Source organism: Oryctolagus cuniculus, chromosome X, assembly GCF_964237555.1.
Source record: "Oryctolagus cuniculus chromosome X, mOryCun1.1, whole genome shotgun sequence".
Classification (NCBI taxonomy): Eukaryota; Metazoa; Chordata; class Mammalia; order Lagomorpha; family Leporidae; genus Oryctolagus; species Oryctolagus cuniculus.
Window position 1 is genome coordinate 33,934,031 of NC_091453.1, and position 26,666 is coordinate 33,960,696.

General features: G+C 46.8%; 1 protein-coding gene and 2 long non-coding RNA genes across 3 annotated transcripts; 1 reads left to right on the forward strand and 2 right to left on the reverse strand.

Annotated features, from left to right (window-relative positions):
- On the reverse strand, positions 1–7,930 carry LOC138847655 (uncharacterized). The gene is made up of 3 exons (XR_011385568.1): positions 7,832–7,930; positions 3,938–4,024; positions 1–259 (listed from the first exon to the last, which is right to left on the reverse strand). It is a non-coding gene; the product is annotated as an uncharacterized lncRNA (long non-coding RNA).
- Positions 7,661–26,620, forward strand: GLOD5 (glyoxalase domain containing 5). Its single transcript, XM_002719898.5, has 4 exons — positions 7,661–7,764; positions 11,545–11,682; positions 24,973–25,128; positions 26,276–26,620. Exons 1-4 carry the CDS (start codon positions 7,705–7,707, stop codon positions 26,399–26,401), a joined length of 480 nt encoding a protein of 159 aa, XP_002719944.1. The 5' UTR covers positions 7,661–7,704; the 3' UTR covers positions 26,402–26,620.
- Positions 8,883–18,283, reverse strand: LOC127484853 (uncharacterized). The gene is made up of 3 exons (XR_007912029.2): positions 18,126–18,283; positions 13,071–13,252; positions 8,883–9,249 (listed from the first exon to the last, which is right to left on the reverse strand). It is a non-coding gene; the product is annotated as an uncharacterized lncRNA (long non-coding RNA).
- Positions 26,621–26,666: the final 46 nt, after the last annotated feature.

A 26,666-nucleotide genomic window follows, 5' to 3' on the forward strand; every position in this document is an offset into this window, starting at 1 on the left:
TTTTTTTTTTTTTTTTTTTTTAAGATTTATTTATTTATTTGAAAGGTAGAATTACAGAGAGGCAGAGGCAGAGAGAGAGAGAGAGAGAGTGTGTCAGAGAGACAGAGAGAGAGAGAGAGGTCTTCCATCCACTGGTTTACTCCCCCAGATGGCTGCAATGGCCGGAGCTGTGCCAATCCCAAGCCAGGAGCTTCTTCTGAGTCTCCCATGTGAGTGCAGGGGCCCAAGGACTTGGGCCATCTTCTACTGCTTTCCCAGGCTGTAGCAGAGAACTGGATCAGAATCGGTGCCTATATGGGATGCTGGCACTGCAGGCAGTGGCCTTACCGGATACGCCACAGCGCCTGCCCCTCCACTCTTCTTAAAAAGCCACCCTGATGACCTTGTCTAATTCTAATCACCTCCAACAAGTCCTGCCTCTGAACACCCCCTTCAATACCTCAAATTGGGGATTGGATTTCAACATGGGCATACTCACTGAAGCCAAACCGGGGCACCTGCAAGGCCACTGACTTCACACACTAATAACGAATTTGTAATTGTTTTTAAGGATTTATTTGAAAGACAGAGGTACAGAGAGAGAAGGCAAGACACAGAGAGAGAAGGAGATCTTCCATCTGCTGCTTCACTCCCTAAATGGCCACAACGGCCGGAGCTGGGCCGATCTGCAGCCAGGAGTCAGGAGCTTCATCCGGGTCGCACATGGGTGGGTGGCAAGGGTCCAAGCACATGTGGCATCCTCCTTTGCTTTCCCAGGTGCATTAGCAGGGAGCTGGATTGGAAGTGGAGCAGTTGGGACTCGAACCACCACTTACATAGGATGCCAGTGTCGCAGGCAGTGGCTTAACCCTCGGCAGCACAACACTGGCCCCACTATTAATGGTCTTTTCCTTGCTGTGCGTGTCCCTGGAGGACAGGTGGATGTCCATGTGGTAGCTGTGGGCTTCAGGCTCCATGGGACACTGGAGCTTCACCTTGTGCTAGGGCTCACAGCCTCCAACGTGGACAGAGAACCCAGAAAGTACCACGGTTTATTGAGGACACACGACATCTGAGCTCAAGTTCATTCCCCAGGGCTGGTCACACACCTTCCCTCAAGGCCAGGGATGGTGGAAAGTAGAATTTCTAACTGGGCAGCTGCTTTGCAACAGCTCAACATCAGGGCAGGTACCGCATGACTTTTGGGGCCACCCAGTCGTCACTGGGCTATTCGGTCAGATGAGCATTATCTCCATACTACTGAGCAGGAATCTGAGGCTCACAGCAACCATGTGGCTCGCTTAAGGTTACGAAGCAAGATGTTATGATTACAGGGGCCAGCGCTGTGGTGTAGTGGGTAAAGCCACTGCCTGAAGTGCCGGCAATCCCACATGGGTGCCGGTTCGAGTCCTGGTTGCTCCACTTCCGATCCAGCTCTCTGCTATGGCCTGGGAAAGCTGTAGAAGATGGTCCAAGTCCTTGGGCCCCTGAACCCACGTAGAAGACCCAGAAGAAGCTCCTGGCTCCTGGCTTTGGGTTGGTGCAGCTCTGGTCATCTAGGCCAATTGGGTAGTGAACCAGAGGATGGAAGACCTCTCTCTCTCTCTCTGTCTCTCCTTCTTTCTATGTAACTCTGACTTTCAAATAAATAAATAAATCTTAAAAAAAAATCTATGACTACAAACTAGGCATCCAATCTCCCAGCTCCCTGCCCTGGGCCACCTTGCCCGCCCCGCTCACTGCTTTGTATTTGAGAGTATTAGGCCTTCTCATCCACATAGTGTTTGTTTGTAAACATGTTTTTTCCACACCTATTTATTTATTTGAAAAGTAGACCAACAGAATGAGAGAGGGAGAAATAGAGTGATTTTTCCACCCACTGGTCCACTCTCCAAATGGCCGCAATAGGCAAGTCTGGGCCAGGCTGAAGCCAGGAGCCAGGAGCTTCTTCCCGGTTTCCCACATGGGTGGCAGGGGCATCCTCCGCTGCTTTCCCAGGTGCATTAGCAGGGAGCTGGATCAGAAGGGGAGCAGCCGGGACTCGAACTGGCACCCATATGGGATGCTGTGTGTAGCAAGTGGCAGCTTAACCCACTGTGTTATGACGCTGGCCCCTGCACAACTGTCTTAGGAGCTCCACTTTATTCTCAATACGCCTTGGCAGAGGAGGTGGAAAGCCAGTGATCTCCATTTTACAGATAAAGAAAATGAGTCCTGGGCTGGGGGACCTTTGTGGCAGGGGTTGCGTCACTGCTCGGGACACCCACATCTTGTGTCAGAGTGCTTCACTTTGAGTGCTGGCTCTGCTTCCAGTTCCAGCTGATGTGCCTTCTGGGAGGTGAGGATTCAACTACCTGGGACCCTGCCACTCACATGGGAGACCAGGATCGAGTTTTAGGCTTGTAGCTTTGGCCTGGCCCAGCCCTGGCCATTTGAGGAATAAACCAGTGGATGGAAGATCTCTCTCTCTCTCTCTCTCTCTCTCTCTCTCTCTCTCTCTGTCACTCTGCCTTTCAAATAAACAAAATAAATCTTTTTAAAAAAATCTGATTTGGGACATGCTCAAGCTGACTTGCCCCAAATGGTAGAGTTAGAAACATACCAGGGGACTCCAATTCAATCCCATCAAGGTGGAATGTACCAATGCCATCTCACTAGTCCAAGTGATCAATTTCAGTTCACAATTGATCATAATGAAAGCACTAAGAGTCAAAGGGAGCACATAAACAAGTCTAGTACCTGCTAACACTAACCAATAGAATAAATAAAGGGGAGAGTGATCCAACATGGGAAGCGAGATACTCAGCAGACTCATAGAATGGCGGATGTCCTAAACAGCACTCTGGCCTCAGAATCAGCCCTAAAGGCATTCTGATCTGGCTGAAAAGCCCATGAGAGTATTTCAGGCATGGAAAGCCAAGACACTCTGGCAAAGAAAAAAAAAAACCTAAATGAAAGATCTCTGTGAGTGAGATCCCAGTGGAAAGAACAGGTCTTCAAAGAAGGAGGTACCTTTCTCTGAAGGGAGGAGAGAACCTCCACTTTGACTATGACCTTGTCTAAACAAGATAAGAGTCGGAGAACTCAAGGGGCTTCCATAGCCTTGGAAACTCATGACTGGTGCATAGGGAGATTACTGATGCCATAAACAGGAGGGTCAATTTGTAAAGTCAACAACAGGAGTCACTGTGCACTTACTCCTCATGTAGGATCTCTGTCCTTAATGTGCTGTACATTGAGGCTTAATGCTATAACGAGTACTCAAACAGTATATTTCACTTTGTGTTTCTATGGGGGTGCAAACTGTTGAAATCTTTACTTAATGTATACTAAACTGATCTTCTGTTAAAAAAAAAAAAAGAAGAAATTAGCAATTCCCAACTTGACTCTCGCTGGGATTAAACATGACAATAGGTCTGATCTGATTTCATCATCATTTAAAAAATCATCTATTATTTTTCACTTTATGTTTCTGTGTGGGAGCAAACTGTTGAAATCTTTACTTAATGTATGCTAAACTGATCTTCTGTATATAAAGAGAATTGAAAATGAATCCTCATGTGAATGGAAGGGGAGAGGGAATGGGAAAGGGGAGGGTTGCGGGTGGGAGAGACGTTATGGGGGGAAGCCATTGTAATCCATAAGCTGTACTTTGGAAATTTATATTCATTAAATAAAAGTTAAAAAAAATTAAAAAAAAATCTGAAAAGGCAGAGAGGGGCACAGCAGGTTAAGCCACTGCCTGCAATGCCAGCACCTTGTGTGAGTGCCAATTTGAGTCCCAGCTCCTCCACTTCCAAGATATCTTTCTCTCTGTCACTCTGCCTTCCAAATTGATTAAAAAATAAAAATCTTTTTTAAAAAAGGCAGAGAGAGACAGAGGGAGACAGACAGGTATCACCCATCAGCCAAGGAAGTGTGGCAGTGAGCTTGTGCTCACCGAATTCACTGGACTTACCACATCTCCCAGCTCCCAGAAGTGGCTGGCTTGGTAGAACAATGGAATGGCCCTCTGGAGTCACAGACACAGCACAGGTGACAGGACCTGGCGACACAGGGGACAAGGCTCTCCAGAAGGCTGCGTATGCTCTGGGTCAGTGTCCAACGTATGGTGCTGTTTCTCCCACAGCCAGGACTCAGGGGTCCAGAAGTCAAGGGGTGGACCATGGCAGGGGCCCCACTCACCATCGCCCCCTAGATATGCTGCCAAAAGTTTGCTCCCTGCTCCTGTTTCATACTCTGCTGACCCAGAGATCTGTTCCAGAGGCAAGAGTGCTTCCCCCAAGAGGCACAACAGTGACGCCATTGAACTGGAAGGCAAGGCTGCCACTTCCCACCACGGGCTCCTCATGCTTCTGAGTCAACAGGCCGACAGGAAGTTATGGGGTTGCCGGGGGGGGGGGCGGGATTGATTCTGAATCCCAAAGGGGTAAGGAAGAATATTCTGGAATACAGGAGACCCTGTAGGGCATCGCTAAGTATTACCACCACACCCTGTGATTAAGTTCAAGGGAAACTGTAATGACTGAAAGCAGGCATAACTATGAATGGCCCAAATCCTTCAAGAATGATGGCTTAGGTCACCCAAACAGGTAAAATACCATGACTAGCAGGCCAGGGTGCTGGCTGAGGGTAAATGGAATACAGAATTTATAATAGAAGGCAGCTGTGAATACTAGTGATACCACATGATCTGTCATAGAAATGAAGGCTATAATTATCACAAGTACTTCCTCCTTATTTTGCTGTGAATATGATTGTGTGCATATTGAAAATATCTTTGCTTCCTTTCCTCTCTTATTCCCTTATCAGGTAACATGAGATATGTTCACCTTAGGGTCAGTGTTGTGGTGCAGTGGGTTAAGCCACCACCTTGTGTATCCCATATTGGAGTGCTGGTTCGAATCTCAGAGGCTCTACTTCAGATCCAGCTCCCTGCTAATGCACCTGGGAAGGCAGTGGAGGATGGCCCAAGTACTTTGGCCACTGCCACCCACATGAGAGACCAGGATGATATTCCTGGAGCCTGGTTTCAGACTGGGCTAAATCCAGCTGTTGCAGGCATTTGGAGAGTGAACCAGTAGATGGAAGATCTCCTCTCTTTGTCTCTCCCTCTCTCTGTTGTTCTGCCTTTCAAATAAATAAATAAATAAATATATTTTTAAAAATAGATGTATTGAATTTGTATAATAACATTTAAGTATTGTCAATTTTACATCACAGTATTATGGGTTACTAAGAAAAGTAAATATAGGCCGGTGCCATGGCTCAATAGGCTAATCCTCCACCTGTGGCGCCAGCACCCAGGTTCTAGTCCCGGTCGGGGCGCCGGATTCTGTCCCGGTGGCTCCTCTTCCAGGCCAGCTCTCTGCTGTGGCCCGGGAGTGCAGTGGAGGATGGCCCAAGTGCTTGGGCCCTGCACCCCATGGGAGACCAGGAGAAGCACCTGGCTCCTGGCTTCGGATCAGCGTGGTGCGCCGGCCGCATTGGCCATTGGTGGGGTGAACCAATGGAAAAGGAAGAGCTTTCTCTCTGTCTCTCTCTCTCTCTCTCTCTCACTGTCCACTCTGCCTGTCCAAAAAAAAAAAAAAAAAAAGAGTAAATATTGCTCAAGGATTGTACCTCCTCTTCTGGGGAAGGGATTAGAGCATTTTCAGTTGTACAGAGGATATCTGTATCAGGCAATGCGGAATTATGACCTTTTTAATTGTCTTCATTTGGAGATTAAGTGTAGCTTAATTAAGTTGACAAGGGTTGAAGAGTTGAGGTAGTTACTTTTTGTAACTTTTTTTAAAAATTTATTTGAAGGCAAAGTTAGAGAGGGCAAAGGTGAGGGGGAGAGAGAGGGAGAGAGAGGGAGAGAGAGGGAGAGAGAGGGAGAGAGAGGGAGAGAGAGGGAGAGAGAGGGAAAGAGAGAGAGAGAGATCTTCCATCTGCTGATTCACTCCCAAATGGCCACAAAGGCTAGGACTAGGCCAGGCTGAAGCCAGGAGCCTGGAGCTTCTTCCAGGTCTGCCACGAGCTTCTTCCAGGTCTGCCACGTGGGTGCAGGGGCCAAGCACTTGAGCCATCTTCTGCTGCTTTCCCAGGCACATTAGCAGGGGTGCCAGTTTAGCAGGTAGAAGCTTAACATGCTACACCACAACACTGGCCCCATGATAGTTAATTCTGTGTGTCAACTTGACAGGGACACAGGTGTCCTGCTTAAACATTATTTCTGGGTATGTCTGTGAGGGCATTTCCAGATGAGGTTAGCATTGAATTGGTGAACTGAGGAACACGGATGGCTCCACTCAGTGAGAGTGGGTTTCATACAATCCATTGAGGATATGAATAGAACATAAAGGTTGGGGGAAGGGGAATTGGCTCGCTACCTGACTGCTGAGCAGCAACACCCATATTCTGTCCTCAACTGGACCGTACACCATTTGTCATCTGGTTTTCAGAACTATGCCACCAGCTCTCCTGCACCTACAACTTCCTGGTGGCAGGTTGTAAAACTTCTCAGTCCTCATAATCACGCGAGCTAATTTCTTATAATAAATCACATATGGTTCCTATTTCTCTTTTGGTTCTGTTTTTCTGGAGAACCCTAATGCATCCAGAATTCCACTTCTAATGCTCACTGTGCAGAAGGCTGGTGGGCGCAAACGGCTAGGGAGAACTTGTGAATGTCCATCTACAGCCAGTGACTGTTACAGAGTGAAATGAACTAGCTACTAAAACGCGGGATGAGTGAATTCAGCAAATCTGTTTTGCTTACCTGGTAGATAGCAGGTGCCAGCACTGCAGACATGCATACTGCATTTCATAGACCCTGCCTTCAACTTCCACCTATTCCACAATAGAAGTGGGATCAGAAGCCTAGAGCAGCCGGGACTTGAACCAGGCACTCCAACATGGGATGTGAGCATCCCAAGTGGTGGCTAAATCTGCTGTGCCACATGTCGTGTCATAGACCACTGCTGGATGGGACAGAGAATGCGAGCAGCCTGTGGATGCCTGTGGAGGGTGGATGGATGGTGCCTTCTATAGTACATGTCTCGGGCAGGTAAAGCAAGTGAGTATTGGTTATGGTGACTCTGGTGTGTGTGTGTGTGTGTGTGTGTGTGTTTGTGTATAACAGCATCTGGAAGGAAACACCAGAAACTCATGCTGGTGGTCATTTTGGGGCCGGAGGATTACCTGTATAATCAATGTACTGGTTTGTTGTTCAAACTTTTTATACAAACCTGTGATCACATACTTGTGTAACTCTCTTTAAATGGAAATCATTTATAGTCATTAAATGATTATAAACAACATCCATAGCGCAAAGCATTTATGAAGGGGTGGAACTAGGTTGCATCTAGGAACGTGGGCCAGACAGGTAACCTACAAGAGCTCAGCATACGGCGGCAGCGTAGAGCAACGGGGCTAATGAATGTCCTCTGACTTTTAGCAGCAAAGGGTGGGGGTGGGAGGGAACAGGAAAGAGCCCACGTCACAAGCCCCCAAAGAATTCGAACACATCACCCCCTGGGTTTTCTATCAGAGTTTTTTATCAGAGTTCACAGAGTCCTTGTACTTATGCCGCCTACCTCCACCACACCCTCTGTCCATCAGTCCATGTCACCACCCCGACCCTGCCTTTACACCTGGCCCTTGATCTCCCGGGAGCTGAGCCAGAAAGTTGTCTGGAAGCCCCAGGGTGAGAACACCCCCCCCCCCCCCCCCCCCCCGGCTATGCTGCGTCTGCCCTTCAGGCTACCAGTCAGGATGTCGGGCAGGACTTTGGAGAAACAGGTAAACGGGGTGCCCCCCTCCCCGGGATGGGGCTGGGTGCTGAAATCAAGGTCAGGGATCCACCAACCTGGATCTGGTAATGTTTCCCTCCTCTGTGGGTTCCCCTGGTGCACAGCCCTCCATTTTCTGCTCTCCTCTCTCTCTTCCTCTTTCAAAGACAAGCAGAGGGCAGCAGAGGCACACAGAAAGGCCCGGCTCCAGCGGCCCCAAGGAGGGCCCCGTGGCACAACAGCAGGGAAGTGGGCTCAGGGCTGGCTGTTCCTTCTGGGTGGTTCCAGGGGAGCCCGGTCCCAGCAACAGGTGGAGCGAGCTGCAGGTAGATCCTGGAGTGTGTCCCTGAGTCTGCCATGATTAGGGCTGTGGGGAGGGGCCGGCAAACATGGTGCTGACCTTGAGGTTTGCAAGAAGAATTTTGGAGCCCATGGCAGCCTGAGGAGACCTTAAAGAACACTCCGTAGGAAGATACAATCCTTCCCTACTGTGGAAAGCTGAAGGCAGGAAGGCACCCTCAGCACCTGTTTAAAGGGCTGTTGTGAGCAATAAAAGAGTCCATTTTGGATAGTGCTCAAAACAGGGCTTAGCACACAGGAAGCCTCATGTAATTACTATGTTTTTTAAAATAGTTTTTAATATTTATTTATTTGAAAAGCAGAGTTACAGAGAGGCAGAGGCAGAGAGGGAGAGAGAAGTCTTTCATCCGCTGGTTCATTCCCCAAAAGGCTGCAATGTCTGGAGCTGAGCAGATCCGAAGCCAGGAGCCAGGAGCTTCTTCTCGGTCTCCCACGCAGATGCAGGGGCCCAAGGACTTGGGCCATCTTCCATCGCTTTCTCTTGCCATTAGCAGAGAGCTGGATTGGAAGTGGAGCAGCCAGGACTTGAACCAGCGCTCATATGGTGTGCCAGGAGTGCAGGTGGCGTCTTTACTGTGTTAAGTCACAGCGCCAGCCCCACTACTATATCTTGATCATATTTTTATAAAGTAGGCTCTTTAGCCTCACCTCCAAGCCCCTGCAAGATTTGGTCCCTGCCTTCCCCTCTCATTCATCCTTCTCTAACTCTGGGATTCAAAGCCTCACTGATTTCTTCCTGTTCCCTAAAAGAGCCATTCATGCTCATCCTTTTTCTTTTTTTTAAAAGATTTTATTCATTTATTTGAGAAGCAGAGCTACACACAGAGAGAGGGAGAGACAGAGAGAAAGGTCCTCAATCCAGTGGTTCACTTCCCAAGTGGCTGCAACAGCTGGACCTGGACCGATCCAAAGCCAGGAGCGAGGAGCTTCTTCCAGGTCTCCCATGTGGGTGCAGGGGTCCAAGGACTTGGGCCATCTTCCACTGCTTTCCCTGGCCACAGCAGAGAGCTGGATCAGAAGTGGAGCAGCCGAGACTTGAACTGGCAGTCATATGGGATGCCAGTGCCACAGTTGGAGGCTCAGCCCACTAGGCCACAGCACCGGCCCCCTGCCCATCCTTGAATTTGCTCTGAGTCTGGAAGAGAAGGCAGGATCTAGGGAGTGATCTTGAACTCATAGGGCATTGACTATGGCAGGAATAAGTGGAGTAGATTATAAAAACTGGGAGTATGCAGCTGAAGCAGTGCTCAGGGTAAAATGACGGCTCTAAATGCACACAGCAGAAAAATTTAAAATCAATGACCCGAGATCCCATAACCATAAGAAAGCAGAAGGAAGGTGATTATCAAGAGAACAGCAGACATGGGTGAAATAGAAAGCAAATATACAATCGGAAAATCTAACATCAAAGTTGGTTCTTTGAGTTTATTAATTAGTGATTTCTGCTTTCTCTGGAGAAAGAAAAATATAAATTACTGATTTCAGCAATGAAAAGAGGGTGCTATCACAGATTCTACGGATGTTGAAAGGTTAATAAGTTTCCTTTTTTTTTTAACATATGACTTTGTTTTTCATGGGGCCCAAATGCTGGTCATTTTCTCACTCTACTGCTCCTGTGTCTATGTGGTTCCTCTGTATCCATGAGGACAGCAGAACTCAGCAATTTTGCTAATGCCTTTTCCACTCATGAAAATAGAAACACACAGTATTTTTTAGCTAGGGCTTGGTGAAGTCAATTGTTTAAAGTATGCTGGTTTGAATGGAATTAAACACGGTGGAATAGAAAAGAAAAAAGTAGCATAGAGTCAATAGAATGGAATGGCGTCCAATCGAATTGAATCGAATCAAATAGAATAGAATAGCAGTCAGACTTTGTGCCACACATCAGACCTAACTGTTCTCATAGTAGGCATTAATCCATTCAACAAATATTATTGAATTAGTTGTTTGGGAAGCAGTTGGGTAGCAAACAGAGGGAAAGTCGTGCTTTGGGGAAGTTTACATCTTAACCTGGGAGACAGGTATTATTTTTAGCCTGTGCAAATTCCCTTTGGCTAAAGGTACAAGGATGGCCCTTATGAAGAACAGGTTAAAGGAGAATGTAGCTTGGAGTTCACGAGCAATGGATGAGTTTACAGAGACTGGGGGCCGTGGTAAAGGGTTTGGATTTTAACAAGGTGACTACAACATCATCGTCATCAATAACCATAGCCTTTTTATAATACTTGATATGTGTCAGACATTGTCCTAGGACCTTAGAAAACAAATCTAAAAAAAAATCTTCACAACATTCCTGTAAGTTATGTATACAAGAGGTTTTCAAAAGATGCATAGAAAATACATATTATGAAAAAGTTATGTATGCACCAAAGTGAACTTACCTTTTAATTCTACTTTCCGTGAACTTTTTGAAGTACCCTCATAAAACCATGCCTATTTTACAGAAGGGGAAATCAAGGCACAGGGAAACTACTTAAATGTCAGTCTGGCTCTAGAGGCTATTCTTTTAAACATTATGCTCTACAACCTATAGTGCCAGATGGTATCGCAGGCATGTTACCATCCTGCAGTAGAGATAATGTAAATATACAAATTACTAAAGAATTCAGGTCAAGAGATAAATCTAATGTCAAGTGTGAAAGGTGGGAAGCAGATTTGTAAGCACACCCGCCCAGAAACTTCTACTTCCTGTCCTGCCCTCTGTGATCACAGCTGCAGAATGGGAAAGGAGGCTGGGGAAAATAGACCAATAGAGTGCTTGTACTCATGGAGTTGGACTTCCACTATGTCTGTCATTTCTTGGAAAAGAGATGAATTCCAGTTAAGGAACAACAAGAGAGAGTGTGGTCTTAATCTCCACTCCCCTAATCTTTACCACTATCTACCTGGAAGGAGAGAGAATAAGAAAACAGTAGAGAATGTGCATGGCAGACCCATGGACTCTTGTCAATCCATACACAGGCAATAAAGTTCTACTGACTTTTTCTCAAGGATTTTCTCCTTGAAATGGGGGAGGTGCGGGCACTGGGGCACAGCAGGTTAAGCTGCCACCGGTAACAGCGGCATCCCATATCGAAGAGCCAATTTGAGTACTGTCTGCCCAACTTCCAATCTGGCTCTCTGCTAATGTTCCTGGAAAGGCTGCGGAAGATGGCTCAAGTTCTTACTTGGGTGCGTGCCACCCATTTGGAAACCACAATGAAGTTCCTGGCTCCAGGCTTTGGCCTGGCCCAGCCATTTGGAGAGTGAACCACAGGATGGAAGATCTGCCTCTCCTTTTCTCTTTGTCACTCTGCCTTTCAAATAAATAAATATTTTAAAAAAAAGAAATGGGGGAGAGGAAGAAGTACAAAAACCGGGGAGGTGAGGGAAGGCATTCAGTGGCAATGTGGTCTCTTTTGACTTTTTGATTTTTTTTTTTTTTTTTTAGTCATGGAGCAACAGCAGTCAAACCCCTTCCCCAAGTCTTATCCACAGACTCGACCACATTGTGATGACAGTAAAGAGCATCCAAGATACCACCAAGTTTTATTCCAAGATTCTGGGCATGGAGGTCGTGACGTTCAAGGTAACTGCTTCCTCAAATGCCAGATTGCAGGTAGACTAAAGATTAAAAAAAAAAAGGAGGTGATTCCAGACTCTGAGTAGTGGAACTTCCAGAGGGAGAAGGGAGAAAAATGAGGGGAGGAAAATTATTACAGAAATTATGCTAGAGAACTCTGTAGTCTTTATATGGAAAGTGTTGAGTAGCTATCACATGAACACTCACACATGTCCTTACAAAATTTTAACACATCAAGCCAAGAAAGTAGATCCCAAGAGGTTTCAGAGAGATGACAAGCTAGTTCATGTACAAAGGAAAAAGAAATATGCAAATAAAATATCAGATTTCTCAAGAGTCACACTAGATACCAAAAGACAATAGAAAGAGACCTTTAAGATTCTGAGGGACATTTTTTCAACCTAGAATTCTATTTCCAACCAAACTATGAATCAGAGGTGAGTGTAGCATAAGGCATTCTTATGGCATAAAAAGCCTCAGAAAATCTGCCCACTTGCTTTGAAAATTACTTAAGGGAGCAGTATATCAAAATGAGGAATTAAGCTGGGAATAAGGAAAAAACTTGTATGGAAGTCAGGACTTGGAAGTAGATACGCAAATCCTAGGTACCTATAGAACAATCAGTCCAGTTTGGAAAAGGAGTGAAAAAAGTACCAGAAGAGATCCAATGAAAGGTCTCCAGAGATTGAATACTACCCTTGAGAATTTGGAAAAATTTCCAATGCAAAGAACACATACACAAAAATATGTCTTACCAAGATGTCCTTCGATAGGTGAATGGTTAAACAAATTGTGAAACATCTAGACAATGGGATATTATTTAGTGATAAAAAGAAAGTGTCAAGCCACAAAAAAAGATATGGAGGAAAATCAGATGTTTACTACTAAGTCAAAGAAGCCAACTGGAAAAGTCTATGTGCAGTGTGATTCCCACTATATGACATTTGGAAAATGACAAAATGATGGAGCCTGTAAAAAGTCATAGCCAGGGGCTGGGGGAGGGGTGGGATGACTAGAGCAGAGGGGACTTTTAGGGCAGTGAAGCTACTATGAAGGACACAGCAGTGGTAGATCCAGATCATTACATGTTTGTCCAAACCCATAGAATGGACAACGAGAGTGAATCCTAATGTAAATTGGGGAGTCTGGGTGATAATGCTATTTCAGGGGAGGTTCTTGGTTTGTCACAAATGTACCTCTGTGGTGAGGGATATTGATGGTGGGGAAGGCTGTGTGTGGGGGGGGACAAGAAGTATTTGGAAAATCTCTGTGCTTTCCTCTCAACGTTGCTGTCGACTAAATCTTTTCTAAAAAAAAAAGTAATAAAACACACATACACGTTCATTTGAAAGATCCCATGGAATAGCAAACATGATAAAAAGATAAAAACTAACCTGGAACACTATGCAGAAAATGAATATTATGCCACATCAGACTAGATGTCAGAGGACTGGTCTTGAGGGGCCTGTGCCGTGGTACAGTGGTTAAGCTGTGGCTTGTGCCCCGGCATCCCACATCAGAGTGCTGGTTTGTATTCTGGCTGCTCTGGTTCTGATTCTGCTCCTTGTTAGCATACCTGGGAAGGCAGTGGAAGATGGCCCAATGCTTGAAACCCCTTGCTACCCACATGGGAAATGAAAATGGAGTTTGGGGCTTCTGGCTTTAACCTGGCCCCAGATTATGGTCATTTGGGGGGATGAACCAGCCAATAGAAGATCTTTTTCTCTTTCTTATTCTGGTCCTCTCTCTCTCACTCTACCCTTCAAATAAATGAAATGCATCGTTAATAACAATAAATGAAAGGCAGAGAGACAGAGAGAGACAGGCAGATATCTCCCGTCTTCTGTTTCCCTGCCCCAATTTATCAAACATAGTGCTGGGCCTGGCTGAAGCCCAGAGCCAGGAGCTGAATCCAGGTGTCCCACGTGAGAGGCAGGGACCCAAGTATTTGAGCCATTACCTGCTGCCCTCCCACAGTATGTATTGGCAGCAAGCTGGAATTGAGAATGGAGCCTGTACTTGAACCCAGGCATTGCAATGTGGGATATAGGCATCCCAAGAAATATCTTACCTGTTGCACTTAAATGCCCATCTCACAGCTTTCTTTCTAAACAAAATTTTATTCATTTTAAATTCAGACAGAGAGTGAGCAAGAGAGATGAAAAGTGACAGAGATCTCCCATCTGCAAGCACAGTCCCCCAAATTCTGCAATATCCACTGCTGTTCCTATCATGTTAAAGCTTAACTTTAGGGGCTGGTGCTGTGACGTAAAGCTGTCGCCTGCAGTGCTGGCATCCCATATGGGTGTCAGTTCAAGTCCAGGCTGCTCTACTTCTGATCCAGTCTGAGAAAGCAGTGGAAGATGGCCCAAGTCCTTGGGCCCCTGCACCCGCGTGGGAAACCCTGAGGAGGCTCCTGACTCCTGACTTCAGATTGGCTCTGGCCTTTGTGGCCACTTGGGCAGTGAACCAGCGGATGAAGACCTCTCTCTCTCTCTCTCTCTGCCTTTGCTTCTCTGTAATTCTGCCTTTCAAATAAATAAATAAATCTTAAAAAAAAAAAAAACCTTAACTTTAAAACATACTGGGGGATGGTGTTGTGGCACAGCAGGCTAAGCCACTACTTGCAAGGCCAGCACCCCATAAGGGCACTGGTTCAAGTCCTAGCTGCTCCATTTCTGATCCAGCTCCTTGTTAACGCACCTGGGAAGGCAATGGAAGATGGCCTAAGTACTTGGGCCCCTGCCACCCATGTGGGAGACTCAGGTGGTGTTCGGGGGTCCTGGCTTCAGCCTGGTTCAGCCCTGGTGGTTGCGGTCATGTGGGGAGTGAGCCATCAGATGGAAGATCTCTCTCTCTCTCTCTCTCTCTCTCTCTCTCTCTCTCTCTGTCACTCTTTCAAGTAAATAAGTAAACCTTTAAAAAGCAGAAATAATTAATTAATTAAAAATGGAGAGGGTGCTGGCCATTGTATCACAGGAAGTTTAGCCACAGCTTACAACTTCAGCAATGCCTATCAGAACCAGGGTTGGATTCCCAGCTGTTCCAGTTCTGATCCAGCTCCCTGCTAATGTGCCTGGGAAGACAGCAGAAGATGGCCAAAGTTCATGAGTGCCTCCCACCCATATGGGAGACCCAGATGGGGTTCAAGGAATCTGGTTCTGGCCTAGTGCATCCCCAGCTGCTGTGGGCATTTGGGGAGTAAACCAGCTAATGGAAGATCTCTCTCTCTGTCCCCTTTGTGTCACTATCAAATAAATAAAAAATAAATCTTAAAAATGCTAATAAAAGATGATAATGCTGAGTTAGTGAAAAGCTGAGAAATAGAATCAGGTCTACAGCATGATAGCATTAAAAACATTTTTTTTCTGAGCTGTTTCTCTGTGACACAGTAAAAAATATACTTTTTAAAAAATTTTTGACAGGCAGAGTGGACAGTGAGAGAGACAGAGAAAAAGGTCTTCCTTTGCCGTTGGTTCACCCTCCAATGGCCGCCACGGCTGGCGCGCTGCTGCCAGCGCACCGCGCTGATCCGATGGCAGGAGCCAGGTACTTATCCTGGTCTCCCATGGGGTGCAGGGCCCAAGCACTTGGGCCATCCTCCACTGCACTCCCTGGCCACAGCAGAGAGCTGGCCTGGAAAAGAGGCAACAGGGACAGAATCCGGCGCCCTGACCGGGACTAGAACCCGGTGTGCCGGCGCCTAGTGAGCCGCGGCGCCAGCTAAAAAAAATTTTTTTTAATTTATTTGCAAGGCAGAGAGAGAGAGAGAGAGAGACAGAGACAGAGAGACAGAGATTTTCCATTCACTGGTTCACTCCCAAAGCCTACAATAGCCATGGCTAGACCAGACCAAAGGCAGGATCCAAGACTCAGTCGGGATCTACCACATGGGTGGCAGTGACACAAGTACTTGAGCCATCACTGCTGTCTCCCAGAATGTGCATTAGCAGGAAGCTGGAATTGGAAGTATCATCCCAGATCATCCCAAGCAGTGTCCTTTTCCCCCCTTAATTTTATTTATTTGAAAGTCAGGGATAGGGAGAGAGAGAGAGAGAGAGAGAGAGAGAGAGATATCTTCCATCTGCTGGTTCACATCCCAAATGGCTACAATGGCTGGAGCTGAGCCGATCCAAAGCCAGAGCTTCTTCCTGGTCTCCCATGTGGGTGCAGGGGCCCAAGGACTTGGGCCATCTTCTGCTGCTTTCCCAGGCATATTAACAGGAAGCTGGATTGGAAGTGGAACAGCTGGTACTCAAACCAGCATCCAAATGGGATGCTAGATTTGCAGGGGTAGATTTACTGACTACATCACAATGCCAGCTCCAACCAAGCAGTGTCTTAACCACTGTACCAAACACCCACCCCTACATGGCGCCACTTGTAATACAGACATAGAACACAGTACCACTATAATATAGACATTTATAATACAGACATAATAGAATAATATATTTTACAATAACCAAAGGATGTACACTAAATACATTATAATGTTTGCCTAAAGTCAGCATAGGAATGGAGAGAAAAAGAAATGCATAAATAATTTAAGAGACTGCCTTGCATGGGCCAATGATGATATAATGAGGCACGTCATGCCTCAACTCCTTGTACATGGACACACTGGAGTGAAATTACAGAACATCTAGAGTCAAGTCCTAGCTGCTCCTAAACACCTGGGCTGGCATTGTAGTACAACGGGTTAAGCCACTGCTTGTGGATCTGGTATCTCACACTGGAGTGCCAGTTTAATTCCTGGTTACTTCACTTCTGATCCAGATGTCTTCCAAAGTACCTGGGAAAGCAGTGAGAAATAGCCCAAATATTTGGGTCTCTGACACCTGTGTTTGAGACCAGGATGGGGTTCCTGGTTTCGGGCTGCTAGCTTCAGCCTGGCCCAACTCTGACTGTTGTAGGCATTTGGGGAGTGAATCAGCAGAGGGAAGTTCTCTCTGTTTCTCCCTCCTTTTGTCACTCTGCCTTTCAAATAAATAAATAAATAAATAATTTTTAAAATTCATTTATTTATTTGAAAGGGAGAGAGAGAGAGAGAGAGAGAGAGAGAGTCTTCCATCTTCTGGTTCATTCCCCAAATGGCCACAGTGGCTGGGCTGGGCCAGGCCAAAGCCAGGAGCTAGGAGCTTTATCCAGGTCTTCCACATGTATGGCAGGGGCCCAAGCATTTGGGCCATCTTCCACTACTTCCCCAGGCACATTAACAGGGAGCTGGATCTGAAGTGGAACAGCCAGGATTCGAACTTGCACCCATATGGTATGCTAGCCCTACAGGTGGTGACTTAACCCACTACACTGTAGTGCTGGTACCATAATTTTTAAAATATTTATATGAAAGGCAGAGTTATAGGAGTGGGGAAGGGAGAGAGAGAGAGAGAGAGAATCTTCCAACTGCTGGTTCACTCCCCAAATGGCCACAATAACCAGAGCTGAGCCAGGCTGAAGTTAGGAGCCAAGAGCTTCTTCCAGGCTTCCCAAGTGGGTGCGAGGGCCAAAGTATTTGGGCTATCTTCTGTTGCTTTCCCAGGTGCATTAGCAGAGAGCTGGATTGGAAACAGAGCAGCTAGGATTCAAACCGGTGCCCATATAGGATGCCAGTGCTGCAGGTAGCGACTTTACCTGCTATGCCACAGCATCACGGCTCCCCATGCCCCATAATTTTTTTTTTTTTTTTGACAGGCAGAGTTAGACAGTGAGACAGACAGAGAGAAAGGTCTTCCTTCCGTTGGTTCAGCTCCCAAATGGCCACTACGGCCGGCGTACTGCGCTGATCCGAAGCCAGGAGCCAGGCGCTTCCTCCTGGTCTCCCATGCGGATGCAGGGCCCAAGGACTTGGGCCATCCTCCACTGCTTTCCTGGGCCACAGCAGAGAGCTAGACTGGAAGAGGAGCAACCGGGACAGAACCGGCGCCCCAACCGGGACTAGAACCCGGAGTGCCGGCACTGCAGGCAGAGGATTAGCTTAGTGAGCCGCGGCCCCATAATTTTTTTTTTAAACCTAAGGTACTAGCACTGTGGAACAATGGATTAAACCACCAGTTGCAATGCTGGCATCGCATATCAGAGTGCTGATTTGAGTCTCAGCTGTTCTGCTTCTGATCTAGCTCCCTGTTAATGTGGCCGGGACGCAGCAAATGATGATCCAATGCTTGGATCCCTGCGGCCTCATGAGAGACCTGGATTGGGTTCTGGGCTCCTGATTTTTGCCTGGCCCAGCCCTGGCTGTTGGGGCCATGTGGGGAGAGAGAGAGTATGAAAGATCTGTCACTCTGCCTTTCAAAATATGCCAATCAATCTTAAAAATAATAAAAACCTAAAAGATGCAGGAGAGGAAGGTGGATGTATCATCAACAAAAGAATGAAAAACAAGAGTAGGTATTTGGCTAGCAGTTAAGTCTTTCATGTCCCACATTGGAATACCTGGCTTTACATACCTGGCTCCAGCTCCTGGTTCCAGCTTCCTGCTAATGCACACTCTGGGAGACAATGATGATGGCTCAAGTGGTTGCGTCCCTGCTACCCTTATGAAATACATGGATTTAGTTCTGGCCTCCCGGCTTCAGTCTTAGTCTGGTCTCAGCATCGCTGGCATCTGGGAAGTGAACCAGTGCATAGGAGCAGTCTTTTTCTGTTTGTCACTTTGCCTTGCGAGTAATATTTTTAGAAAATAATGAAAAATTGATTATCATCAGACTTGTTATCAGCAACACCAGATTCCAGGAAGACAATGAAACAAAATATTTTTAAAATTGTGAGAAAATAATTTGCAACCAGATAAGTATTAAAGTTAAAAAAAGTAATTTTTCCATGAGAGGATGTAGTGTCCATCATGGTAACCTAAATGAAACAGAAAAATTATAAAAGAAATGGCCGATGTTGAGAAGTACAGGAGAGGGTGGGGGAAGCAAGGTCAATCAGACACCATCTATAGTTTAGCGAATTTATAAAAAAATAAACATGCAAGAGGGTTCTTTAAAAATTATAAATGCCAAAAGCAGAACCAAAAATGATGATAGGATGCTGTTAGGAGGATGAGCTAAATTCTCATTTATCATGGCAGAAAGAGGACAAAGAATATCTAACGTTTCTAAATCAAGAAATAGTGATGCAGCAGTGAGGGATTGTGTTTGGAGGCTCATAGGAGAGAGCTAAGCTACCAGTGGGTTGAGTAAGACTGAGTTTTCTCTTTCTTTTATTGAACAAGCAGATAGGTGGTGGGAGCTTGGGCAGTGGCTGGGGAGAAGGAAGGTGGAGGAGGAGTAGCTGCAGTGGACAGAAAGCCCCAGCTCAGTGAGGCAGGAAGTTCCCATAAGCCCCACCCACACCCTCTACTTCCATCTCCTTGTGTAGTTCATCTGACAAGGCCTTCATTACATGGCCTTCTAGCAGGGAACACTGGGAAATGGAGGTTTTTCAAGCTGGGCCTCATTGAAACATGCATTGTGTTTATAAGAGAAAAAGGAAATGTATATTGGGTAGGTAAATTGTTTTCTCTGCCATGTGTGGTTATAAACTTACAATTTGGGATATGGAAATAATAACATAGAAAAGGAATAAATACATAACACACACACACACACACACACACAATCAGTTGCCTCACTTAAAGGGAACTAGAGAAAGCAAAAGTGCTGCTGGAGGCCAGAAGGAAAATGAGTGAGTCTTTGGTGATGTTGCTGAAGATTTAGTGGAAAAGTTGAGAAAGTTTCATCTTCGCAAATAAACAAATAATGCTGCCATTATAGCAAAGTCTGACATGGATAAATGCCTGGTGGTAGTGGATGAGGAACTTGAGGGTATTTCCCCAGATGAACTTTAAGATGAACTACCTGAGCAACCACCTCACTTCATTGTGCACAGTTATAAATAGCAACATGGTGACAGAAGAGTTTCATATCCTCTGTGCTTTATTGTCTCCAGTCCTGTTGGGTGTAAGCCTGATGATATATGCCGGAAGTAAGAATAAGCTGCTTAAGGCCAGAGTCGTGGCATAGAGGGTAGAGTCATCGCCTGCAGCACCAGCATCCCATATGGGCACTGGTTCGAGTCCTGGCTGCCCTACTTCCAATCCAGCTCCCTGCTAATTCACTTGGGAAAGCAGCAGAGGAAGGCCCAAGTGCTTGGGCCCCTACCCTCCTGGCTCCTGGCTTCAGATTTTATTTATTTGAGAGGCAGAGTTATAGACAGAGAGAGGGAGAGACAGAGAGAAAAGTCTTCCAACCACTGGTTCACTCCCCAGATGGCTGCAACAGCCAGAGCTGGGCTGATCCCAAGCCAGGAGCCAGGAGCTTCTTTCTGGGTCCCCCATGTGGGTGCAGGAGCTCAAGCACTTTGGCCACCTTCTTCTGCTTTCCCCAGGTCATTAGTAGGGAGCTGGATTGGAAGAGAAGCAGCCAGGATATGAACCGGGGCCCATATGGGATACCGATGCTGCAGGTGGGGGCTTAGCCCACTATGCCACAGTGCCAGCCCCTAAATCTTTAAAAACAGAATAAGCCAGGGCCGGCATTGTGGTGTAGTGGGTAAAGCGGTCACCTGCAGTGCTGGCATCCCACATGGGCGCCGGTTTGAGTCCCAGCTGCTCTACTTCCAACCCAGCTCTCTGCTATGGCCTAGGAAAGCAGTAGAAGATGGTCCAAGTCCTTGGGCCCCCGCACCCTTGTGGGAGACCTGGAAGAAGCTCCTGGCTCCTGGTTTCAGATTGGCGCAGCTCCAGCCGTTGTGGCCAATTGGGGAGTGAACCAGTGGATGGAAGACATTTTCTCTCTCTCTCTCTGCCTCTCCTTCCTCTCTCTGTGTAACTCTTTCAAATAAATAAATAAATCTTTAAAAGAGAGAAAGGGAGAGAGAAAGAGAGAGAGAGAGAGAGAGAATAAGCCAGTTCTTGGTTAGCTGAACCAAGGTATTTGAAAGAAGAAATATTGAAGACTTAAGTAAAGAATGGTTATGTGAAAAACTGGGATTTATCCATTAATGTGAACTTCTGTGTGTTTTTTTTTACAGATTTATTTATTTATTTGGAAGTCAGAGTTACACAGAGAGATGAGAGGCAGAGAGAGAGAAAATGTCTTCCATCCGCTGGTTCACTCCTCAAATGGCCTCAATGGCCAGAGCTGGGTCTATACTAAGCCAGGAGCCAGGAGCTTCTTCTGGGTCTCCCACAAGGGTGCAAGGGCCCAAGGACTTGGGCCATCTTCTACTGCTTTCCCAGGCCATAGCAGAGAGCAGGATCGGAAGAGGAGCAGCCAGGACTAGAACTGGCCCCCATATGGGATGCCGGCGCTTTAGGCCAGGGCGTTAACCTGCTGTGCCACAGTGCTGGCCCCGAACTTTTGTGTTTTTAAAGTATTTATGTATGAACCTGGTCATCCTGGAACCTGACATAAATATTTATTTATGCCTAAAAATGTAGTGTTACTTACAGTTTATTTCCTGCAGTAAATAAAGTTTCTTTATTTGTGCAGTTTTAACAAACAGGAAATCATCTTCATAGTAATGCAACTTTGTAAAGTGCTTCCTATTTTTTTTTTTTTTTTTGACAGGCAGAGTGGACAGTGAGAGAGAGAGACAGAGAGAAAGGTCTTCCTTTGCCGTTGGTTCACCCTCCAATGGTCGCCGCGGCCGGTGCGCTGCGGCCAGCGTGCTGCGGCTGGCGCACCGCACTGATCCGATGGCAGGAGCCGGGTACTTATGCTGGTCTCCCATGGGGTGCAGAGCCCAAGCACTTGGGCCATCCTCCACTGCACTCCCTGGCCACAGCAGAGAGCTGGCCTGGAAGAGGGGCAACCGGGACAGAATCCGGTGCCCCGACCGGGACTAGAACCTGGGTACCGGCGCCGCAAGGCGGAGGATTAGCCTAGTGAGCCGCGGCGCCGGCGTGCTTCCTATTATTTGTAACTGTTAGGTAGATTATTTTTCTCCAGGTACTTTTTGCACTCTTGTAATTAATTTCTATAACTTAATGTTCAGAATTTGTTACTATTTACAGACACCATTAGAATGTGGGTATTAGATTGTGAGAGCAACAGTTGTCTCCTTTTTTAAAAAAATATTTGATAGGCAGATTTACATAGAGAAGGAGAGATAGAGAGAAAGGTGTTCCATCTTCTGCTTCACTCCCCAGATGGCTGTAACGGCTGGCACTGGGCTGGGCCAAAGCCAGAAGCTTCACCTGGCTCTCTCACATGGGTGGCAGGGGCCCAGACATTTAGATCACCTTCTGCTGCTTTTCCCAGGTCATTAGTAGGGAGCGGGAGTGGAAGTGGAGCAGCCAGGACACAAACCAGTGCCCATATGGGATGCCAGCATTGCAGGTGGTGGCTTTACCTGCTACAGTACAACACCAGCTCCTTTTGACAAATACTGGAAATTAGCAGTTTATATATGAAAATAGCATATTATCACTTCTCAAATCATTTTGATTAATTTTGAGTTAAAGACTTGAGTGAGGGGCCGGTGCTGTGGTGTAGTGGGTAAAGCCGCTGCCTGCAGTGTCGGCATCCCATATGGGCGCCAATTCTAGTCCCGGCTGCTCCACTTCCGATCCAGGTCTCTGCTGTGGCCTGGGAAAGCAGTGGAAGATGGCCCAAGTCCTGGGGCCCCTGCACCCACGTGGGAGACCCAGAAGAAGCTCCTGGCTCCTGGCTTCGGATCAGTGCGGCTCCAGCCATTGCGGCCATTTGTGAGGTGAACCAGCAGATGGAAGATCTCTCTTTCTCTGTAACTCTGTATTTCAAATAAATAAATAAATCTTTAAAAAAAAAGACTTGAGGGCCGGCGCCGTGGCTCAATAGGCTAATCCTCCACCTTGCGGCGCCGGCACACCGGGTTCTTGTCCCGGTTGGGGCGCCGGATTCTGTCCCGGTTGCCCCTCTTCCAGGCCAGCTCTCTGCTATGGCCAGGGAGTGCAGTGGAGGATGGCCCAGGTGCTTGGGCCCTGCACCCCATGGGAGACCAGGAAAAGCACCTGGATCCTGGCTCCTGCCATCGGATCAGCGCGGTGCGCCGGCTGCAGCGGCGGCCATTGGAGGGTGAACCAACGGCAAAGGAAGACCTTTCTCTCTGTCTCTCTCTCTCACTGTCCACTCTGCCTGTCAAAAATAAAAAAAATAAAAATAAATAAAAAAAAATAAAAAAAAGACTTGATTGACCCAAATTTCTTTTTTTTTTTTTTTTTTTTTTGACAGGCAGAGTGGACAGTGAGAGAGAGAGACAGAGAGAAAGGTCTTCCTTTGCCGTTGGTTCACCCTCCAATGGCCGCCGAGGCCGGCACGCTGCGGCCAGCACACCGCGCTGATCCGATGGCAGGAGCCAGGTACTTCTCCTGGTCTCCCATGGGGTGCAGGGCCCAAGCACTTGGGCCATCCTCCACTGCACTCCCTGGCCACAGCAGAGAGCTGGCCTGGAAGAGAGGCAACCGGGACAGAATCTGGCGCCCCAACCGGGACTAGAACCTGGTGTGCCGGCGCCGCAAGGCAGAGGATTAGCCTAGTGAGCCGCGGCGCCGGCCTCTATTGACCCAAATTTTGAGCCATGAGTATAATTTACTGTAGCATCATCTGTGCTACAAAGACATTTTGTCTCAATCCCATACCTCCTTTGGTTTCCTGTATCTTTTTACTCAAATATAGAACCCATATTCATCAATTACTCATTCTTAAGTTTGGGAGTTACATTTTATGATAGAATTACATGAGTATTGGGTTTTCATGTAAAAAACAGATCTTAGGCTGGCGTCGTGGTTCAATAGGCTAATCTTCTGCCTGCGGTGCTGGCACACCGGGTTCTAGTCCTGGTCGGGGCGGCAGATTCTGTCCCGGTTGCCCCTCTTCCAGGCCAGCTCTCTGCTGTAGCCCGGGATGGCAGTGGAGGATGGCCCACGTCCTTGGGCCCTGTACCCACATGGGAGACCAGGAGAAGCACCTGGCTCCTGGCTTCGGACCAGTGCGATGCGCTGGCCGCAGCGCACCAACCGCAGTGGCCATTGGAGGGTGAACCAACAGTAAAGGAAGACCTTTCTCTCTGTCTCTCTCTCTCTCTCACTGTCCACTCCGCCTGTCGGAAAAAAAAAAAAAGATCTTAGTCTTAGCAACTGGTGGATTGTACTAATCAAGGGCATCATTCCTGAGTATGCTATTTCTAGATAGTCCTTTTTTATTTTTTATTTTAAAAGATTTATTTATTTATTTATTTGAAAGTCAGAGTTACACACACACAGAGAGAGAGAGAGAGAGAGAGAGAGAAAGAGGTATTCCATCTGATGGTTCACTCCCCAATTGGCCACAATGGCCAGAGCTGTGCCAATCTGAAGCCAGGAGCCAGGAGCGTCTTCCAGGTCTCCCACAAGGGTGCAGGGGCCCAAGGACTAGGGCCATCTTCTACTGCTTTCCCAGGCCATAGCAGAGAGCTGGGTTGGAAGTGGAGGAGCTGGGACACGAACCGGCGCCCATATGAGATGCCGGTGCTTCAGGTCAGGGCGTTAACCCACTGCACCACAGGGTCAGTCCCTCTAGATAGTTCTAAATCTAGGTTCTTAACACTTCATTTGTAAAGCATCTCCTAAGGTCTTGTGAACACTAATGATTTTAAATATGTTAGTACTCTGCCTTTGATTTGTTAGCTTTGAAGTTAGTTTAAGAATTTTATACTGCCAGTATTCCTAATATGGTGACAATACTTTTTTTAAAGGGTCCAGGGAAAACAATTTTCTAATGTGTGTATCTAAAGTTTGTAACAAAATCGGCCGGTGCCGTGGCTCACTAGGCTAATCCTCTGCCTAGCGGCGCCGGCACACCAGGTTCTAGTCCCGGTCGGGGCGCCAGATTCTGTCCCGGTTGCCCCTCTTCCAGGCCAGCTCTCTGCTGTGGCCAGGGAGTGCAGTGGAGGATGGCCCCAGTGCTTGGGCCCTGCACCCCATGGGAGACCAGGATAAGTACCTGGCTCCTGCCATCGGATCAGCGCGGTGCGCCGGCCGCAGCGCACCGGCCGCGGCGGCCATTGGAGGGTGAACCAATGGCAAAGGAAGACCTGTCTCTCTCTCTCACTGTCCACTCTGCCTGTCCAAAAAAAAAAAAAGTTTGTAACAAAATCAACTTCATACTTTGAAAATTCCAATAAATACAATAAAACCAGTTGCCTTGAGGGACTGAGAGTTGGGTTGGGGAAAGGACTGTTTGGTAAATTATTCTACTTTTACTTTTTAACTTCTTTGGGGTAGGCAAAGGCTTAGGTCATACTCATCTTGGAAATTTAATTCCAGGTTGTTTTCTCTCCCCCGAACAGGGAGATCGGAAAGCACTGTGTTTTGGAGAGCAGAAATTTAATCTCCATGAGGTGGGAAAGGAATATGAGCCCAAAGCCGCCCACCCAATTCCTGGCTCCCTGGACATATGTCTGATCACAGAGGTGCCTTTGGAGGCAATGATCCAGCGCCTCAAGGTGAGTGGGACTTTGTTCTTTTTGAGAAAGCTGTGGCAGACACACATTCAGACAATGCCTATATACAACATCTACTCATGATCTTCATTGAGGTAACTTTTTCATGTAAACAAACATATTTAAAAGGTAAACTTTCCTGGGATCAGCATTGTTGCACAGTGGATTAAGACACCACTTGAAACACTGGCATCCCATTTTAGAGTGCAGTTTCGAGTCCCAGCTGTTTTGGTTGTGATCTAGCTTCCTGCTAATGTGCCTAGAAAAGCAGCGGAAGATGGCCCAAATATTTGGGCCCCTGCCACTCACAAGGGAGATCTGGATGGAGTTCCATGTTCCTGGCTTCAGCCTGACCCAGCTCCAGCCATCGTGGCCATTTGGGGAGTGAACCAGTGGATAGAAGACCTCTTTTTCCTTCTATCTCTTTCTGCCTTTCAAATAATCTTAAAAATAATAAAAATAAAAAGGAAACTTTTTATCATCCCTGTAAAAAATTATACCTAAATTCCTTTGCATAAATACATTTATATAAAAAGAAATGTTCAATGAAGTACATGAAAAACCCATTATATCTTGACATAAAGAGAAAATAACTGAGAAAACCAACAGCTATAAAAGCTTAACAATGTCATTAAATTTTAGCCACTTTCAATCCCTGAGTTTTCTGGGCCTGACATCACAAAGGGGGATTTGGCAGGTGGTTCAGGAGATACTGAGGACTTGTAAGCACTCCCCAGAGACATTCTTCTTGATATCATCAGAAGCACTGAAAGAGGATTGAAAAGGGAATAAAATTTCTGATTTCCTGTTATATAATTTTGTGTCTCTATAACATTTAAAATGATTTCCCCTTTTGCGGAACACATACTGAAGTCGCGAGTATGTTCTGTGCAAATAAGCAGGACTTCTTCCCTGGGAAGTGTCTGCAAAAGACTGGTTTGAATTCTGGCTCTGCCACTTACTGGATGATACTAGGTACTGTTATTAAGCCCATTTGACAAATGGAGCAACTGAGGTACAGGGAGAATGGTAGGAGGTGGGATTGGAAAAATACAAAGGTATTCTAGGGTCTTTTGGGCCACTATAAGGAATTAGATTTTGATCTTAAATATGGACTGTGACAAATGACTTTCATCTTCTCCCATTTCAGGCTTATGATGTCTCCATTGAGGAGGGTCCAGTGCCCAGAACAGGGGCAAAAGGGCCTATTATGTCCATCTACTTCCGAGACCCCGACAGAAATCTGATTGAGGTATCCAACTACATTTCATCATGATTGAAGGCAGCCCTCCTACATTCTGTTTCCTGTGGTGCTGCCCTCTCTCTTCTCTCCTGAAGACCCTTGCCTGGGGCTCAGAGACCTCCAAACATGGAGGGCTTAGGCACTGGGGTAGGGCGAGGGCAGGCTTCAAACAGATTTGGGACAAAACTTCTATGTCTGGAAGGTTTCTATCCAAGCTGCCCCAATAAATGAAGACCCTCTCCATTCATATGAGATCATCATCATTATTGTCTCAGTGCTGTGTCTTGGGGGTTGACTG